Source organism: Vipera ursinii (genome assembly GCF_947247035.1).
Source record: "Vipera ursinii genome assembly, chromosome: 1".
NCBI lineage: Eukaryota > Metazoa > Chordata > Lepidosauria > Squamata > Viperidae > Vipera > Vipera ursinii.
The window spans coordinates 41884411-41904610 of record NC_139512.1 but is presented as its reverse complement, the minus strand read 5'-3'; the positions used below and the strand labels follow the sequence as shown (position 1 = coordinate 41904610).

Below are 20200 nucleotides of genomic sequence, written 5' to 3'. Positions count from 1 at the left end.
TGCCTGAATACCATAAAGTAGTAGAGAAAGGAAATGGTAATCTGTACCAAAGGAAGAAAATTGAGGACAATGGTCTGAGAGATTGCCAACCAAGTGTAATTAATGTATTTACTTAACTCTACAGGAGATAAAAAGGAGAATTAGAAATAGCTGTCTGCTGTAGAGACATATAATGGTGGCTTGGGAGGAAAAGGATTAAATTTGCAATACTAGTACAGATAGCAATAAATCATTCCTGGATTCCGATTACTTTATGGCTGAAACAAGAGTGGATGATGGAAAAATACTGGTTTAACTGTCTGATTATAATACTATTTATTTTACTCTGCTTTTATTGTTTTTACAATTATTTTTATAAATTGCTCAAGCTGGCAAACATATAATTAATCATTCATATTTAAAGATAAAACTATCTTTTTCCTATCTCTGTGTGATTCAATTGGGTGGCTTTGGCCAATCACTCTCTCTTAGCCCAACCTAAGGTGTGTTTGCTGTCTTGAGTTATTTATCCTGTCTATAATTTTTTTAAAAAAAAGTAATAAAGGCAGGACAAAACAATAATTGTTTTAAAAAACCCAAAACTGACTCAGTTTGCTGGTTTGCATAATGTATTTAACCTCAGCAACATACGGAAAAGTAACAAATTATGACTTGCTAACATTATTATTTTTTCCAAATAAAATAATCAATTAATAATAAAATGAAAAGAAACATTTGGCAGCAAAGAAGGAAGAATTTACATTTGATCTCTACAACAGTAGCCAAGCAGCACAATCTGCTGGGGAAAAAAATGCTGGAAACCCACCGTAATGCGTGAGAACCACCCAGAAGCAAAATTATGTCTTCAGGCATAGTTTATTTACTTAATAATTTCCATATATTTCAGCAGGGTTTTCACCGGTTAATAATTTCCTCAGCACATTTTTCATAAAAGTATTTCACCATTAATACTGGCTTTTTATACAGCAAAGAAAAAGTATTTCTAACCCTTTGTGTCCAAGCAGCACTGACGCAATTGCATTGCCTCACCATATAATGCACTGGGGTGGGGTGGGGGAAATCTTCTTTTGTGACTGAGCTGGAGCAGGAAACAAAATCATTTCAGTAAAGCACTAGTGGATGGTCATTCGATTGTCAGGGAGAAAAGCCACGTTATTAATTGATAGTACAATAGTCCTCCAGAAAATGGACAATCAAATAACCATCACATATTTTTTTCCACATGGATGTGTAAAATACCTGTTTTGGACATAAGCAAAAAGATAGTTCAGCATTATGTGCATGAGCAACAGTAAACCTTTGGAAGAAGTTTGTGGAACTGTAAAAAGAAATAAATGCACTCAAGCCAGGTCATTCCTTGAACTGGAAAGGAAGCTACTCATGGTCTTCATATAGTCTGAAGTAATTATAATTATACAGAAGAAGTCATCCAAGGTTTGCTGCTGATTTAAGAGTCCAAACATAGATATATTGCCAAATATATTTTCCCTTTTTTAAAAAAATCTGCACATCTTTTTTTTTACTTTGAACAAAGTTTAAACAACTTACAAATTAAGCACAACTGGACTAGGAATAGAGCCTCTTATATGATCAGAACATTCAGAAAAATATAGTCCCTTTAGTGAACTTGTATGTTCACACTTTAGTTCTGAACAATATATTTTTGTTCCAAGAAAACTGGTGAAACCAGTGGAAAAAATAAAACAAAAATAAAAATACATTTTTAAAAAAATCAGTGTATTGTTTGAGTTATTGAAACTATTACAAAGCATATGTGCAGGAAAGCAATTTTAAAAAATGTATCTTCTGCAAATGACAGAACTATGTTCGTTGCTACTATGATTTGTTTTGATTTTTACTCCCATAAATAAATGTTCCCCAAATATATGTGGAAGTGCAATCACAACTATGATCTCAAGTCCCAGGACAGTGCAATCAGCTTTTTAAAAATCAAATCCTTACTGATCTTCTGTTGAAATTTGGACCACATAGATTATTTTGAATATGCATTGAGAAATCAGATTCAGCATAGCTAGTTCATGTTTCCTTAATCTTATGTGATTTTATCTATAGTGGAAATCTTAAAAATGTTCATAATATAGTAAAAGTATGAAGTAATTCATGTATTGGAATACCATTCACTTAATGACCATAATAAAAATAATCATAAAATCGGTTTCAGTCATGTGATGACTGTTTTATAACTGCACCAATTTAGAATGGAAATTCTGGTCCAACTGTGGTCATAAGTTCAGGACTAACTGTATGTTTTAATATAATGCCTACAGGTAGATGTTTGGTAAAAACAGTAATTGGGACAAGGAGCCCTATCACTAAGCAACACGGTTATAAACTGTGTCATCTGGCATTTCCATTTTAGGTCATTAGGCAAATCCTGTTAGCTTTGATGTCACATGATCACCATTTGTGACCTGCTGGTTTCCCCATTGACTTTGCTTGCCAGAAACCAGCAATAAGATTGCAAATGGCAATCACATGACTGCAGGACACTGTAGTGTCATAATTGAAAGCTGGTTGCCAAGCAATAGCAATAGCACTTAGACTTATATAGCACTTCATAATGCCTTATGGCCCTTTCTAAGTGGTCTACAGACAATCTGGGTCCTTATTTTTACTGAAGGATGGAAAACTGAATCAACCTCGAACACATCAGAATTGAACTCCAGGCTGTGGGTAGAGTTAGCCTGGAATACTGCATTCTAACCACTGCACTCCCATGCCAAACACCCAAATTGTGATCCTGTCACCCCCAGAGATGCCACGACAGCTGCAACTTTGAGGATCAACTGTAATTTGCCTCATTCAGAACTATCATAACTTAAAACTGTTGCTGAATGAATGGTTGTTAATCAACAATCTGTATTTAGAACATATGTCACTGAATACAGTACATCTAGTTTTTTAATATGCAGAAAAAACTACCTTTTTCAAGGTTAAACCACTAGCCAATTTAATGGATGCGGTTACTTGTCACGGTTCTTTAAGGCATTAGATATTCCCATTCTGCTTCCTGAGGTCTTTAACTGGAAACACTGGGAACTAAGCTAGGAACTTATATACTCTCTTATTGAGCCATCCTAATTACTAGCCTGGGTATTTCTTGAATTGCAGATGCATGTTTTTCCTATGCAGAAAAAAAGGAGTAATATAAAATAAGCATAATAAAATTAAGAATAAAAATGGTTCTGTTGGAGTTGCTAAAATGACCTATATGTGTGGATTTTTTTCTGCTGATTTCGTATTGAACTATCATTACACAGCAGTAGGCTGCTTTGTGACTATTAAGGAAATGGGCCTGGAATAGATAATGAAAAGATAATGGCCTCTTTTTGAGTAAATATTTTAAAGTATGTCATTAAATTACATGCATACTATCCGTAATGGCCAACATCCAAAGAATTATTTTATGTGTGCCTGTTTTCTTGTGCCTGAAATGACTTTTTAAAAAAATATTTTAAAGTTGAGCATTAAGTTTGACATGCCATCTATGTTGTTTCAAAAAGCTGTTTTTGAAAATTATGTCTATTTTAAGAACAGGTTGCCTAGGGTGTAAATGGGTATATACAAGATGTATAAGTGCAAAGTTCTCTTAAGCAAGTATTTATAGCTGTGGTTGGTTTGGATTCTAGTTAAGATCTCCAGGCAGTCAATTCCATGGCCTGGAAATAAAGGGGGAAAGTATAAAAGAAAGCCAATAAAGAATTATTCTCCCTGAATCAAACCCAGGGTTTGGAATGTAAGATTATTCCATAAAGATTTTTTTTTTTTTGAGAGAGAGTAGCTGATGCTTTCCTGGTCCCAGAAGCATTTTTTTTACTTGTTTTTCTTTCGTTTTTAGAAAACAGAACAGTAGAAGCCAACTTTTCCCAGTTTCTCTAGTGTTTTGGCTAAACAGCATTGCCATTACAGTGAAAATCTTCACAGTTTTTAAAGCTTTTAATCACACTTTAGAAAAAGTTTGGAAAGCAAGACCAAAGTATCTAAACACTCACGAGCAAAATAAAATAAAATAACTCTGTGGAATCCACTGATAATACAAAGCTCAGGTGCCTTTAAACCACAAGAAGTACTGTCCAGTTATTGTTAACATGAACCATTGTGACATGTTTGAATATTAATTTCAAGTTGAATTGTTAGAAGAATTGACTTCTGAGAAAAAAAAGTTTGGGCAGAAAAGGCTCCTTTTTCAGCTGCTGCTATGGTAGTTTTAAAGAAAGCAATGCCAGTCTAGATTTAGAATGGATATTGTGATACATAAATCCTCAGTCGAATGACAGAACTTCCTCTGAAATTGATGACAGTGTTAACAGTGACCATCTCCAGGTCCAACACAATGTCACGTGGCCCCTTCAGAGGACGAGTCATCACAAGCGTGGCACTGATAGGTCCAGTTTGCTGTGTGGAGAAAGCCAAGGAAAGATGTTGAAGTACTTCAAGCATAGCATGTAGCCAAAAGCTGTCTTCTTAAATATATGTAACAAATTCATGGCTCTGTTGTATAAGATTTATTTGTGTTGGTGACTTAAGACTACGTATGGTCATAATCACTACGGAAAACACACCAAATCTTGCCAAACCAGAGCGTGGTGATGGGGCTGATCTAGAATGTATTGGTTGGGGGAGAGTGGTCTGAATCCGAACTGAGCCCTGCACCAGCAGTTTGCACTGAAAACAAGTTGCCATTTCACTTCTGTGTATCTAGTATTGGATAAATACTGTGTGAATGCAAAGGGCTATTGACTGCTGCTTTTTCTGATTGCGTTTTTGGATTGACTTTATTTTTTGACTGCTGCTAATGTTCTGCAAGAGTTGGAGTAGCAAATAGCATGGATATTTCCTGCCTTATAGAGCAGATTGGGGAAATAGCTCAAAAGAAAAGAGGCCGAGATCAAAAGACATAGGAGGGAGGATCATATTTATTTAATAACTGATTATTTAAACCAGGGGTGTCAAACTCAATTTCATTGTGGGCCGCATCAGCATTGCGGTTGCCCTCAGGGGGCCAGGTGGGTATGGCCAGGGTGGGTGTGGCCTACTGGGTGGGCGTGGCTAGAATGTGTATGGCCTACTGGGTGGGCGTGGCCAACTCTACATCGTTCACATCAAGGGTGCCTATGGGGGCCTGGGCAGGAGTGGGACAGATCTGAGGGTCTCTGGCAGAAGGAGGGTCTCTGGGCCAGGGCCAAGGCAATGGGGGCCATTCCCTCACTGTTTCCGGGATGGCTTCGCGGGCCACATGAAACCACTTCGCGGGCCACATCCGGCCCCCGGGCCTTGTGTTTGACATGTCTGATTTAAACAATCGATTTTTCACCTGATTTGGTTCCCAGTAGCTGCAACCAGTAGAAACAATAGAGCCAGTCTTAGTTTTCAGAGATTGTAGAAATTTAGTTTCAAAGAAATAGGTGTCTGAATTGTTCCCCTTGCTTCTTCCTTCTTTCCACTGATGGAAGTGTTTGAGAGGGCAGAAACTGCTTTATCATAGGCCACTTAAATCCGGAGTAAGGCTGCTCTAAAATTGCATTCCCATCTAGCCCTTCATGAAGTCTTCTTGGGGAGAAGACTTTAATTCACTGCGTCAAGTTCTGGAGTGAATTAAAGTTCTCTCTTCTGCCTCACTGCCTATTCTACAGTGCTCAAAAATAAAACGATTATATTGAGTAAGTTGGAAATTCCAGGGAACTAACGCCTTTTTCCCAGTTAGCATATAGCCCCCTGAAAAAGTCACAAACAGGTTTTTGTGGAGATAACTTCCATGTTTGCTCCAGTACTTGCTACATGGAGACTACACTGTCTGTCAATGTCTGAAACTGCTTTTTTCTTTATCTCAAATAATGGCACTCATCTAGCATTCTTTATAAAATGAATACTGTATTTTTGTGATGATTTTACTGTTCAGACAGGCAATGTAAGCAAATGTATAAGACAGGCTAGTAAACATATTATCATTGTATAGCATCATAGTGATAATGATGATTTAAACAATACAGTGTATGGGTATAGTACTGCTGTGTGAATAAGCACCAATTCACAAAACAAAGTTTAAGTTATAGAAATTTTCAAAAGTATAATTTTAAGAATTTTTAAAATTTTAAGATGTAAACTTAAAAAAGCCTCTTAAAATAATACAGATTATTTTTAAAAGAAGATAATGAAAAAGTCTATTTGTAAATCTCACTCACCCGCATGTAGAATTCTCTGCCTTCATTTCCTGATTTAATCTGAAAGATGTAGTAAGCCCCAGGGTAGCGAGAAGTTGCTTGCATCTGAAATACATCGGAGGGCACAGTACGTCCTGATACATCCATGTCTCTGTACAAGATGGTGAATGGCTGGTCTCTGCAGCTAGGGTTTTCAGTTGGACATATACAATGACTGCCAAAACAAAAGTATTGCTATTGTTATTGTTGTTATTATTATTATTATTGATCATCGCACAGTCAGCCAGATGTTCAGACTAGATTTGACATTTTTGTCTATCTATTGAGTGCTTACGAAGGACCTGGGATAGGCAAATGTGGATGTTTGATGGTATTACAGATATGGTCACAGGATGGAAGCAGTTCCTAGTAAGGCCGCCTTTTGCAATTGACTAATGGTGAATTTGTCAATGCCAATGGTGTTCAAGTGGTGCTCCAGTTGTTTTGGCATTGCACCCAAGGTGCCTATTACTATTGGTACTACCCTTGCTTGCCTTTGCCACAGTCTTTCTATTGCTCTTTGTAGGTCTTTGTATTTTGTAATCTTCTCCCGTTCTTTCTCATCTATTCTGCTGTCTCCAGGCACTGCCACGTCCATTATCCAGACTTTTTTGTCTTTCTTATTGACAATTGTTAAGTCTGGGGTGTTATGTTGCAGATGCTAGTCTGTTTGAATTCTGAAGTCCCAGAGCAGTTTAACTTTATCATTTTCTATGACTTTCTCTATTTTATGATCCCACCAGTTCTTGCTTACAGGCAAATGATTTTTCTTGCAGATCTTCCAATGTACCATTGTTGCTACTTTGTCATGCTGCTGCTTGTAGTCAGTCTGTGCGATCTTCTTGCAGCAGCTTACCAGGTGGTCCACTGTTTCTTCGGTTTCTTTGCATAGGCGGCACTTACTGTCTGTTGCTGTCTTCTCAATTTTGACTTTGTATTATTATTATTATTATTATTATTATTATTATTATTATTATTATTGTTGTTGTTGTTGTTGTTGTTGTTGTTGTTGTTATCTGGTTGCATAATCAGCCAAATGTTTAGATGGGATTTGGCATTTTTTGTCCATCTATCAACTTATTGATTTGCAAGGACCTGGGATATTATTAACATTATTTAATAAAGCTTAACATATTTATTATAACGTGCATTATGGTGAATAGTTATTGTTAGCTAAAATTTCATACCTGTTAGTATTTTTGCTGTTATAATCAAATTATTACAAGCAAATAAGAATGCTACTTTCTGTGTTGCTTAACAGCAAATACATGAGTGCTATTTTTATGCTGAGATAGTTAAATCGTAATGTATCTGTTTGGATGTTTTAATATTATATTTTGTATTTTATTGATCTACACATTTTGCAAACAGTCCAAAGATTTGGTGGTGGTGGTGGTGGTTATTAGCATACTGTGTTACATTATCCAGGAAACCACAATGCTATTGCAGGGTAGTTGTTTGGCTACCAATTTACCAGTTTTGTTGTGAGACACGCTTGCAATGGTGCACCACAAAAAGGTGAGCTGGCTTCGCACCAGAAAGAAAGAGGAACAGCTCTTCTTGCAGTGTTACCCGTGGCCCCTCCCTTCCCTGGAACCACCTTGCAAATGGTGTCACAACTGGAAAGATTCAGAGCCGGCAGGAATCTGACTTCCTGTACAGAGTGCCAACTAATCTCCCCACCGAAATGGTACTGATTTATCTACTTGCATATAACAAACTGCTAGGCGGACAGAAGCTGAGGCAAGTGATGGAAGTTCATCCTGCCACACAGTGCTAGGATTCAAACCGCTGGAGCAGAGACCATCTCTAGCACCATAAAATCACTAAGCCACGGCGCCTCTCAAAGGCTTGGTCAGCGGATGATATAAAAACATAATGAATAACATATTGCAGAACATAAAAGGGTAGTTTTCGTTTCAAAAATAAGATGGTGATCCTTGTTATAATGTAATACATCTGATAGGAAAAAATGAAACTAAAAAAAGTATATCAGGTTTATTCCATAATTTATTTATTTAATGGTATGCACAAATTATTTGAGCATAAATTATTGTCAAAATATTTATAGTTTGAATTCATAAATCTAAATTCAGGCATAAATCATTGAAGAAATATTTTTAAAACGTTATTTTCCATTTCTTTTGTTTCTCTGGGTGTTTATGTATATGACATTGCATTTTTAATTTTGAAAAGAGATTAGAGATGACTTTGCCTTGTAGGGCCTTTAACAGAGTGTGTGAAATAAGCATGTATTAACAACATACTTATGAAATATCTCTAATTAATTTTAAAGGCAATTGTATATATATATATATTGCAGGAGAAGATGATAAATGTTATTATTTCATAAGCATTTCTTCTATTTTGCTTGTAAATAGCTGAGTATCCTGCCACCTGGTGACTGGAAAAAGAACTATTTTGTATCATTGAACATTTCCATTCTGAGAGGAGAAAACGTGAAAGAATGAGCTTAGAATGAAACTATGATAAATTGCAAACCGTACTGACAAATATTTTGTATATTTGAAAATGCTATTTTAGAAAGACATGCATACTATAAAAACTGCATTTTTAGCTATTGGCTATTTTATATATAACACAGCAAGAAACTGAGTTTGACAATGGCTATGCACTTAACAAGTGGCTATGCAAGCCTTGATATCTTTGGGAAATAAATAAAAAAAATTGGTCAATTTCATACTAAGTTCTTCTCTCAAAAATAATGGGGAATACATTCTAAAATCAAGACTGAACAGGGCTAGCAACCAAAAATAGCAAGTGCAATTTGAAAAATAACCAAGATCTATACTGTATAATGTGCTCCCTGTAGAATATCATTGCCCTATTTTTTTCTATTAATATTTTACCCACTTTTCATTGATCCGGATATAAGGATCCTCGCATCTTACTGGGTCTAGGCATTTGAATCCTCCTTGGAAATTAAAACATGTTTGCTGCACGTTACAAGTGTGATTCCCAACCTCACATTCATTAACATCTGAAATGAAGAAAAAAAAAACAACCCAGAAAAGATGGTATTATAGTAAATGTATTAGTACACATTGTTCAGTCATAACATAAACAAGTTTTAAAAACCTTGTAGGGCTGAGCCCATAGGATGAAAGACTGGGATCTTCCACTTCTAGGTCTACATATTTTGGTCCTGCTTTCCCGGCTTTAAATAGCAGCCTGGTGGTTTGAGCTGCCAGTTCATACCCTGCAGTACCTTACTTGGCAATCTCCCTTTAAGACTCTACCAATTCAGCATTGGAAATAAAACAACTGTAATGCAACATTCAGATCACAATGATTTATTACACTTATTCTCTATACTGAGCAAAATTATAAAGTGCAAGATTCCTGGTAAAAACATTAACCTATATTTATGAAATAAAACAGTCTTGAAATAGCAATAGCACTTAGACTTATATACTGCCTCACAGAGTTTTACAGCCCTCTCTAAGTGGTTTACAGAGTCAGCATATTGCCCCCAACAGTCTGGGTCCTCCTTTTACCAACCTTAGAAGGATAAAAGTCAACCTTGAGCTGGTGAGAACTGAACTGCCAAACTGCTGGCAGTCAGTAGAAGTAACCTTTAGTACTGCATTCTAACCACTGTGTCACCATATCTCTTAGGTCTTTCCCTACTTCACTCCTGGATTCTCCCTTTTCCTGGAAATCAGTAAGTTAATTCCATGGAAACTATGGAACTCCACTGATTTCTGGCTTGGTCTAGCAACTTCTCCTGAATATGCTTCCTTCCATGATACCCAAATTTCCAAAAAGCCTCAAATTTCGTGAATCCAGCAAAGAGGAAGCAACTGATGTGATTCCTTTGTATATGATACAAAGTCTGGCTGATGTTCTGTACCAGCCTGCTACCGGCCCTGCAGAAAAGGCAGGGACAACCCCTTTACAAACGGCAAGAGGCTGGAATTAAGCCTGCCAAATTTATTAACATAAAACAGCAAAACAAGACACCAACCATGAAACAGGAGCTATGAAACAGGAACTAATCAAGCGGTTGCCTTCAGCAAACCAGCCCTCCCACGCATTCCCCTTTTATACAGTTCAGGGCGTGGCTTCTCTCTGCCTCCTTCCGAGGTGCCCCATTGCCTTCCTCTGTTTACTCCTGATTGACTGCCTCCTGCGTCGGGCGTCCTTGAACAGGGCCAGCTGTGGGTCATCTTCATCCACGCTGTCAGGCTCACACAGCTGGGTCTCCGTCGTGACCAGGTGGGAGGGGCCTGGCTGAGGGCTCTCATCAGCAAGATCTTCAACCCCCTCAGCAAGCTCTTCAACACCCCCCTCCTCCTCTGAGTTGTCCGACCCAACTGCCGAACCCACAGGCTGACCCTGAATCACAACAGCTGTGTCTTACAGTTTGTAGTCTGCCATAAAGGCTTGTAAGTTTTAAGTGACTAAGTTTTAAGACTGTAATTTGCAACAGTCTTATCAGATAGTCCCCTTCCACGATATGACACTTAGTATGTTTAGGGGAGTCTTTCCCAAACATTGCCCAATTCTCAATGGTCTTGAGGCATATTGGATTTTAATTCCTCCTATCAGTTAACAATAATAACATCATCTTATATTATCTAACACAGCTGTGGAGAATAACAGATAGGGATGTTGGAAATGGATCATGAAAATTTGGATTTGAATTTCATCACTACAAAGTTGACTGGGCATCCTTAGGGAGTTTATGCACTCACAACTCTTGTGAGACTAAAATGAAATTACACACTAAAGTCTAGAGAACTTCAAAGGTCTGGTGAGATGTAATATGAGGAAAAACAAAACATGTTTCCATTATGCAGAACACTGGACAATTAAGCTTTCTGAAGTGGTAAGAACAATAACTGAACAATGATCAGTACAGCAGATTTTATAATAGCAGAGGAAAGGAGATTGATTAATAGGAAGAAGAATAAAATGCTTTCTCTGAATTTGTTTAGGAAGTAAGGCAAAAGAGAGATCTCAGATTAGCACCTAGCTGCATACATGTGTGCGGAAAGCAGAAGCTGGCGCTGGACCTGGCCAAATGCGAGGCAGATTGCGACATGAGGCAAGATGAGACCAGCGTAGGAGCCTGGAAGAGCCAGCGACTGAGCACTACTAGCTAATTGGAGTAAAGCAAGTTTGTCCCCCTGCAGTGCACCAAGGATAGGCTTCCAAGCACCAAACGGAATGAACTAGCAATTTAGGCTGTCAGGACTGCATTGGGTCTAGGACAGTGATGGCGAACCTTTTAGAGACCGAGTGCCCAAACCGCAGTCCCAAACCCACTTATTTATTGCAAAGTGCTAGGGGTGCATCGGCATTATGGTGCCCTGGGGGGGGAGGGAGGTGCCTCTGAGTGCCACCTCTGGCATGCAAAAACCAGGGGCGCAAAAATGGGCCACCATGCTGCAAGGCGCTGATACAAGGCAATACACCATGCAAGAATGGGGCAGGGCTAGTGAGTATCACGCAGGCACTAGCCCCGCCCCATTTGCAGCGCGTGCGTGCTTGTGGCCCCGTGTATACACGCATGCAAAATGCTTCCCCCTCCCTTTTCTTCCAGTCCACCAATCAACAATGGTTGGTGACCTCTGCTCTACCACCTCTACTCGAGCTTGCTAGTCAGCCGCTTCACCTCCTTTGTGCTGGGCGGGGCTCCTGCTCTGGGTGGCGGTGGCAGTCTGATGGACTTGCCTCTGCTGGCAGGGGCACGCATGCCAATAGAGAGGGCTCTGAGTACCGCCTCCGGCACGCGTGCCATAGGTTCGCCACCACTGGTCTAGGATGTGTAGACTTCCCTGACATTGTATGCCATATGCTAAATAAATAAATAAAGCAATCTCTTAAATAAGGAGCCCACTTGTGGTCAGTAGGTGATGTCCCGTTGCCTGGAAGCGGTCCGGGTTTGGATGGGGAGAAACAGGCTTCGTCTCAATCCTGCCAAGACTGAGTGGCTGTGTATACCGGCATCTCAGACTAACCAATCTTTTCCATCCTTAACTATGGGGGGTGAGGTGTTACCCCCCATTGATAGGGCCCGCAACTTGGGTGTCCTCCTGGATTCACGGCTCAGTTTGGAAGATCATATAGGAGCCGTGGCCAGGGGAGCTTTTGCCCAGGTTCGCCTGGTGCGCCAGTTACGGCCCTATATGGACCGAGATGCCCTACGCACAGTCACCCATGCGCTCGTGACCTCCTGGCTAGACTACTACATGGGGCTGCCCCTGAGGTCCACTCGGAGGCTTCAACTGGTGCAGAATGCAGCCGCGCGAGTTGTAATGGGAGTCTCCTGATACTCCCATGTAACACCTCTTCTCCATGAGCTGCATTGGCTTCCAGTTGCCCTCCGGGTGAGATTCAAGGTGCTGGTGATGACCTATAAAGCCCTAAATGGCATGGGCCTGGATTATCTAAGGGAGCACCTGCTGCCAGCGTCAATTACCCATCGTCCTGTGTGCTCCCACAGGGAGGGCCTTCTCAGGGTACCACCAGTCAAGGATTGCCGACGGGCGATCCACAGGGGGAGGGCGTTCTCTGTGGGCGCGCCTGCCCTATGGAATCAACTGCCAACGGAACTCCGGACTGCCCCCAACCTTCGTTCATTTCGCCGGGACCTAAAAACCTGGCTCTTTGAGCTATCTGGTCTGGACTGAGGGGTTTAATGTTTTTAAATTGTGATTTAATTTTTGTGGCTAGACTTAATTTAATTTATTTTAATTTATTTTAATTTTATATTGGATTGTTTTTAAATTTTGCCTTGTAAACCGCCCTGAGTCCTTTGGGAATAGGGCGGTATATAAACCGAATAAATAAATAAAATAAATAAATGTGCCATTAGATTTGGACTTCCAATACAAAAGGCACTGAATGAACACAGCTTTAATTTCAATTATGAGAAGGATTAGATTTCTAAAGAGTTTACTTACTTTAGTACTTTTTAAAAAATCACTATATCTCTTTAGCGAACTAAACCAAAAATACTTGTTTTCTTGCTAATTGCCATTGACAGGCATTGGGAACTAATAGTTGAAAGATGTTTAGTGGCTTTTATAGCCAAAGTAGATCTACGCTCAGCATTCTCCACAATGTTCATCTGTGCAGGAGAACAAACACTTTGTATAAGTGAAATATGTTTCACAGAAAAGAGAAACATGTCATAAATGATTGGAAGAATGAACCTTAAGAGATCCAAGTAGACTCTGTTTACTCTTGGGGAAAACTTGCATAATTTGTGAACTATCTGGGTAAACTCATCTACTACACAGTCTAGAAATATATTTTCCAGTTTGTAAGCCAGTATATTTTTGGCAAAAAGAAATAACTTTTGGCTGATTATTATATGTTGGAATGTACCAGAGGAGAGGGATATATTCATAATTATTACATTTACTGTAAATAAGATAGAAACTGACTAGGTCAATCTTATATGTAGAAATACTAAACATAAGAAGCAAACTCACCAACCCACTTTTGAAATCTCTACAAACTACTAAATTTTTAACTATATGGACTTTTTGTCACAGGTTCCAGTAAGATACTTAAAAAGAAGACTTGAACATGATTTTATGCTTGGACATGATTTTACTATAAAGAGAAGAATTTAGGAGAGAAGACTATCAGACATCAATAAGGAATTACTTTTGTAATTTGACCACTAGTGAGAAATTGTGTAATCCATTATGCTTCCACTCAGTGCTTTTTTTCTAAAAAAAAAAAAAAAAAGGTGCCGGAACTCTCATCTTGTTAATCTGGCATGGGTGTGGCCTACTGGGTGGGCATGGCTAACTTAAAGTCACTTGCGTCAGGGGCACTTGTTCGGAGCTGGGCAGGATTGGAGCAAATCTGAGGGTCTCCGGCGGAGGGGGGATGGGACCGGGGCGAGTGCTGGGTCATGGTCCACTGGAGGAGCCTCACTGATATTAAAGGGGGCGGGGGAAGACATGATATTAAAGGGGATGGGGGAAGATATTAAAGGGGGTGGGGGAAGATATTAAAGGGGATGGGGGAAGATATTAAAGGGGGTGGGGGAAGATATTAAAGGGGCGGGGGAAGATATTAAAGGGGGCGGGGGAAGACATGATATTAAAGGGGATGGGGGAAGATATTAAAGGGGGTGGGGGAAGATATTAAAGGGGGTGGGGGAAGCCATGATATTAAAGAGGGTGGGGGAGAAATATTAAAGGGGGGTGGGGGAAGAAATGATATTAAAGGGGTGGAGAAGCCATATTAAAGGGGGTGGGGGGAGACATGATATTAAAGGTGGTGAGAGAAGACATGATATTAAAGGGGATGGGGAAAGACATGATATTAAAGGGGGTGGGGAGAGATATTAAAGGGGGTGGGGAGATATTAAAGGGAGTGGGGAAGACATATTAAAGGGTGTGTGTGAGAAAGAGAGAGACAGAGAGAGAGATCCCCTTTTTGTAAGTTTGCTTACTTTGCAAAGCTTTCCTTTCCACCCACTTTTGCTTCCTGCTGGCTCAATCTCTCTTTCTCTCTGCTGCTTCTGCCGCCCAGATCTACGGCTGCAGAGCAATTTCGCTTCCCCCCCTCAGCCGATCTGGGCAGCAGAAGTGTTTTTGAAGCCTCTGGAGCTCGTACCCATGGCTGTGGGGTGACTTTACGATACTCCAGTGGCGCAATCTGGGCTTCAGAGGCCTGCAAAATGCTTCTGCTGCTCAAATCGGCTGGGGGGGGAGCAAAATCACTCTGCAGCCCTAGATCTGGGCAGCAGAGGCATTTTGGAGGCCTCCAATGCCTGGATCGGGCCACTGGAGCATCATAAAATTGCCCCGGGGCCATGGATGTGAGCTCCAGAAGCTTCAAAAACGCTTCTGCTGCCCAGATTGGCTGTGCAGGCATGGTGGGGTAGCGAAATCACTCTGTAGCCCTAGAACACGCGATTTTGGAGTTTGGGAAAGTGAGCAGGGCCTTAACATAAAAGGCTGGAGGGAAAATTATTGCGCTCCTTGCATCATTTCCGCTTGAAGCCATCCTTTGCAACAAGGAAAAATCCAATCTATCCAACGCTACCCAATGTTTCAAATATGTGTGCACTGAGAGGATAGCTATTTTTAAGACGCCAGTCCTGCACATCTATATCTCAGAATAAATCTCATTAAACTCATGAGGCTGTGAAACAGAGAAAGGACACACACACACACACACACACACACACACACACACACACAAAGCAGAGCTTCCAATCTTGTGAGCAATTCCAACAGCTAAACTAGCCTGAGAGAAATTCCAAATCTCCTCACCTTACTAAACTCCAAACTCGTGCATCCTACTTCCTTCGCTTGCCTTTTCCAACTCCAAACTCGCGCTTCCTAGTTTGGAGTTTGGGAAGAAAGTAGGAAGAAAGTAGGAAGCGCAAGTTTGGAGGGAGTAGCACAGCTTGTGCAAAAGCTTTTTTGTATGTGTGCAAAAAAAGGTGCCGGAACGCCATTCTAGGCGTTCTATGAGAAAAAAAGCCCTGCTTCCACTTACGTTTGCTGCCTCTTTCAACCCATCTGTCAATAAAACTAGTTGAGTTTATGGGGACTTGTAGTAGTTAAACTCTCATAGCTGGTTGATCTTATTGCTTACTTCTGCCAAGTAGGTCAATCAACAGTTCTTTTGAAATGTGCTCAAGTGGAGGGAAGTACTCACAGATGCATAAAGAAAAGTTTTGCAGCCACAAAATACTTGCAGAATGTTTAAAAAGGTTCTCTGCTTTCAAAGCTAGTAAATAAGAATGCAGTTATTATAGAATCAGTTTTCTCCATTAAAGCCTTCCCTATTGGAAAATATGATACAACATACAAAATACGATATGTGTAGAAAAGTATCACAGCATTAGGTGACCTTTAGCTGCTCTGGAAAATAGTTGGCTAGCCAGAAAAGCCATTAACTTTGAAACATTTCTCATTTAGTTATGCTTCAGTGACATTCTGTAATAGCTTTCAATACTAGCTTTTTGTAATAAAATTTTCAAAAACTAATTCTCTTAAGCATTACTATTATTACTACTATTTCTAAAAGAGTAACTATTGGCTTATTTGCCCTCTAATTATATTTGAAAGACAAAATAAATGGAAGATTCTTACCCTGACACCGAGTGTCCTCCACAAGAACGTAGCCAGACGGGCAGAAACAGTAGTAACTACCTGGTTGATTAACACATTCATGCTGGCAGAGAAATTCTGAGAAGCTGCATTCATCCATATCTACAAATGTAAGAATATGAAAAAAAGTTTGCTCATTCTTGATAGAATTGCTATTACTTGTAAAATTGCTATTAGTTATATAGATTAAAGCTCCTGAAAAACTGTTGTAATGATGCTTCACAACTGCTTGGATTGCAGTTGAGGTCAGGCTTGTAGCAAACCACAAGCACCATGTAATCTTAGATAAGCCTGCATGGAGAAATAACTTTTCATTTTCTTCTGTCTTGATGGTACATTTGTACAAATCATATTCCTCATTGTAATTTCCTGAAATAGTGGTTTTAATCTTCGTAATCATTTTTCTCTGTTCTGCTTACAGAATTCATTCACAAATACATTCACAATCCATTCACATTTTGTCTACTAATATTTTGTATTTGTGACTCACAAATCCCTGGAAGAGGAATTCTATTTTGTGTAAATTATTCTCTAAAACAGGCTTCCATAACCTAGTACCCTCCTAATGTGCCCATGCTCCTAACATACCCCATGCTGACTGACAATTTTTGGAACTTAAGTAGAACACATTGGAAAAGACACAAAAAATCTTGTGAACATAAATAATTCACTGTAGGGTCTGTAAAGGGCTACTCAACTAAAGAATTTCACAATGTTGCGATGATTATGCAATCTTCACAACATTTGATGGAATCCAGATGCAAATTTGTGTTACTTAATACATTTGGGGAAAAGAGGCCAAAGCCATTTTAATGCACGATTCAAGAGAGAAAAAAGACTTAACAGTTTAAATCATTAATATCTTGACAACAATAGGGGAGAGGAAACTAAGACAGTCGATTACATCTTCTTTATTTTTGGAGCTCCTGGAATTAAATCTGCCTAGCAGAAATTCATTTCCTGGCAATAAAGAAAAGCAAGCCCTCCAGCCTGAAGATGCCGTACCTAAAATCGTTGACAGCCTAAATCAATTCCCTGGTGGACCATAATCAACCACATTGATACAGATTTTGTTTTACTTCTCACTCTAAGTTTGAGAGAGAATGGCATTTATATGTGCCAATATTTCTAAATTTATGAATGAAAATGGGGCAAAGGCAAAAATATTTAAGAACACTAAATAAAAGAACATTGTTTTAAATCTTTGAGCAAGTTCTATTATTTTTAAATAAAAAGTAATATGAACATTGAGGTTTGGCACATAAATATAGTAATCCTTGGACTAATGAAACCAGATTCTGAAAAAAGGAATGTCAATGATATATTTATATTTATTATTTGCCCCAATAAGAAAATAAGCTCTATCCTGGATGATGTGTCAAAAATAAGTGTTTAGAATGAGTTGTGTCAACTCTTGATCCAGCACAACATCATGGAAAAAATGCTAATATAGGAAGATGAAGAAAAGTCAGATATCCTTCTCTATGTCTGGATCTTGAAATTGTTTAAAATAACTTTTCTACACATATTCTTGTAGCTTCCAGAAGGCAAAAGTAACAGATACTTATCAGTTATGCAAAATGTTATCTGACTCCCCAAATTGGGGATGAACATGAAGTCAGAAACATGAAATACAAATAATAATTGAATATGAAAATTCAAAAACAAAATATTGGTTTATACCAGGGGTATGCAACCTTGGCTCTTTGGTGACTCATGGACTTCAACTTCCAGAATTCCTGAGCCAGTGAGAAAACATTATGTGTATTCCCCTTCCCCCCAAAAGGTTTATTTCCTCCCATAGTCAAGATATTTCACAATAATTTCTACTTACCAGTACAGCTAATGCCATCGGTTTCCAATTCATAGCCAGGATCACAACGACAAAGGAATGAGCCATAGGTGTTGATACAGTTTTGTACACAAGGGCTGTTAGTTGTACATTCATTCACATCTGTGGATAGCCAGTTCTTAAAAAATTAATGATCTTTCTCAAGTTTTAATTAATATTTACAATTTTGAAAAAAATATCTACAATAAATACTGCAATCAAAACTTATTCTTAGATGTTTAAAATAATGATAAATAACTACTTCCCACCCTCAAAATCATGGGATCCTAGTTTTTGGATCCCTGTTTATTTCTGTTTTGTTCTGTTCCAAAGTAATCATGTACAGTACTCCAATCTTCATATGGGGCTCTGAATTTGTGTTTCTTATTTCTTACTAGTCCATAGATCAGTATCTTCAGCAATGTAACAAACTTTGATTCCATTGATTGGCCTTCAGATCACCTGTTTGTTAGCCAAATGTAACCAACTTTAATCAAAAGTAACCAACTTTTGAAAAAGGTTTATGTCACCATGTAGGGTCTAGTTTATATAGACATTTTATACCATGTGTTTGGTTTCTCAATATTCTACATCAGTGATGGCGAACCTTTTAGAGACTGAGTGCCCAAACTACAACCCAAAACCCACATGTATCATTGGGTGCCGGGTGGGTGTGGCCCATTGGGTGGGCGTGGCTGCAGTAGTAACGACAGACTGGGTGGGACTAAAAAGTTCAATCAATTCCAACTTTGCGAGAACTTTTTTTCCCTCTGGCAGAGACCTAAAGCAAAAAGGTTTTATAAAACCCAGCTGAACGCCTAGGACTGGGGCGACGGTGTGTGTGCCCACAGAGAGGGCTCTGCGTGCCACCTGTGGCACACATGCCATAGGTTCGCCACCACGGTTCTACATGGTTGATTTTCTATTATAATATAATATCAGCTTTCATATTGCTTTCATCTGTTCTGACCATCTTGTGCTCCTGATAGAAGTTTGCAGTGAGGTGGAATAGAGTGGAATATAAATCAAGATTACATTCTGGCACATGTGTATCAGTTTTTTATTCTGTCTTCTTAAGACATGGTGCCCCCTTTCTTTCTCTCATGTAAGGACAGACATATTTCAGAAACTCAGTTTAGGAAAAACATAGATTGGGGTAAAAGGAAATGTTTCCAATTTTCTCAATATTAACAGCATGAATGCCTAAAGAACATTGGAAACTAATACAAGCATTGAAATATGAATGAATATGAATGAAATTGTATTGCCCCAAGTACAATAAATTAGCCATTGATGTGGTTTTAAGTATTATACATGCTATTAGAAGTTACTACTATGGTATAATATGTAGTACTGGACCCAAGGGGAATACAGGCCAATCAGAGAGTTCTTGCGCCAAGGTAGAACAGGCCAATTACCGGTATTTCTTATTTCTAAGACAAATAAGGCATATTTAATATATTTACAGCCTAGGCCAAAATAACAAATGCTTCCTTCTTCTCACTTCTGAAATTGAGGGGACATAATGCATGTTCTCAGCTTTCTGTCTGCAACTGTGCAGAAGATGACCCAGTTAGGAAGTCAGTTTATATCAGATCAGACAATGCCGTCATTACATTTCATTCAGAGGTGCTTGTTCAGATGGGCATAGAAGATTTATAGTCAAAAGCAGGAGTTTTTCACATTACCTAATATCTGACAGCTTTTAAAATGAAGGTGCCTGGTCTGAGTACAGGCAATCCTTAACTTACAACCATTGTTTTAGTGAGTATTTAAAGTTACAATGGCACTAAAAATGTGACTTATAACCAGTTCTCGCACTTACAAACATTGTAGTATCCTCAAAGTCACATGGTCAAAATTTGGGTGCTTGGCAACCAGCGTGTATTTACAATGGTTGTCGTATCCCAGGATCATACGGTCTCCATTTGTGACCTTCCCAGTCAGCTTCTGACAAGAGTCAATGGAGCAAGTTGGATTTGCTTAGTAACTACATGATTCACTTGACTGCAGTGATTTGCTTAAAATCCATG

General features: G+C 39.0%; 1 protein-coding gene across 1 annotated transcript in view; it reads right to left on the bottom strand.

Annotated features, from left to right (window-relative positions):
- Nucleotides 1–3581: 3581 nt before the first annotated feature.
- FBLN5 (fibulin 5) overlaps nucleotides 3582–20200 on the bottom strand; it is a 60441-nt gene continuing 43822 nt past the window's right edge. The window contains exons 7-11 of the mRNA XM_083379495.1: nucleotides 18171–18290; nucleotides 16319–16438; nucleotides 9096–9222; nucleotides 6204–6396; nucleotides 3582–4416 (exon numbers count right to left, since the gene is read on the bottom strand). Of these exons, the coding sequence (XP_083235621.1) occupies nucleotides 4255–4416; nucleotides 6204–6396; nucleotides 9096–9222; nucleotides 16319–16438; nucleotides 18171–18290 (722 nt within the window). The 3' untranslated portion in view covers nucleotides 3582–4254. The remainder of the gene's footprint in view (nucleotides 4417–6203; nucleotides 6397–9095; nucleotides 9223–16318; nucleotides 16439–18170; nucleotides 18291–20200) is intronic.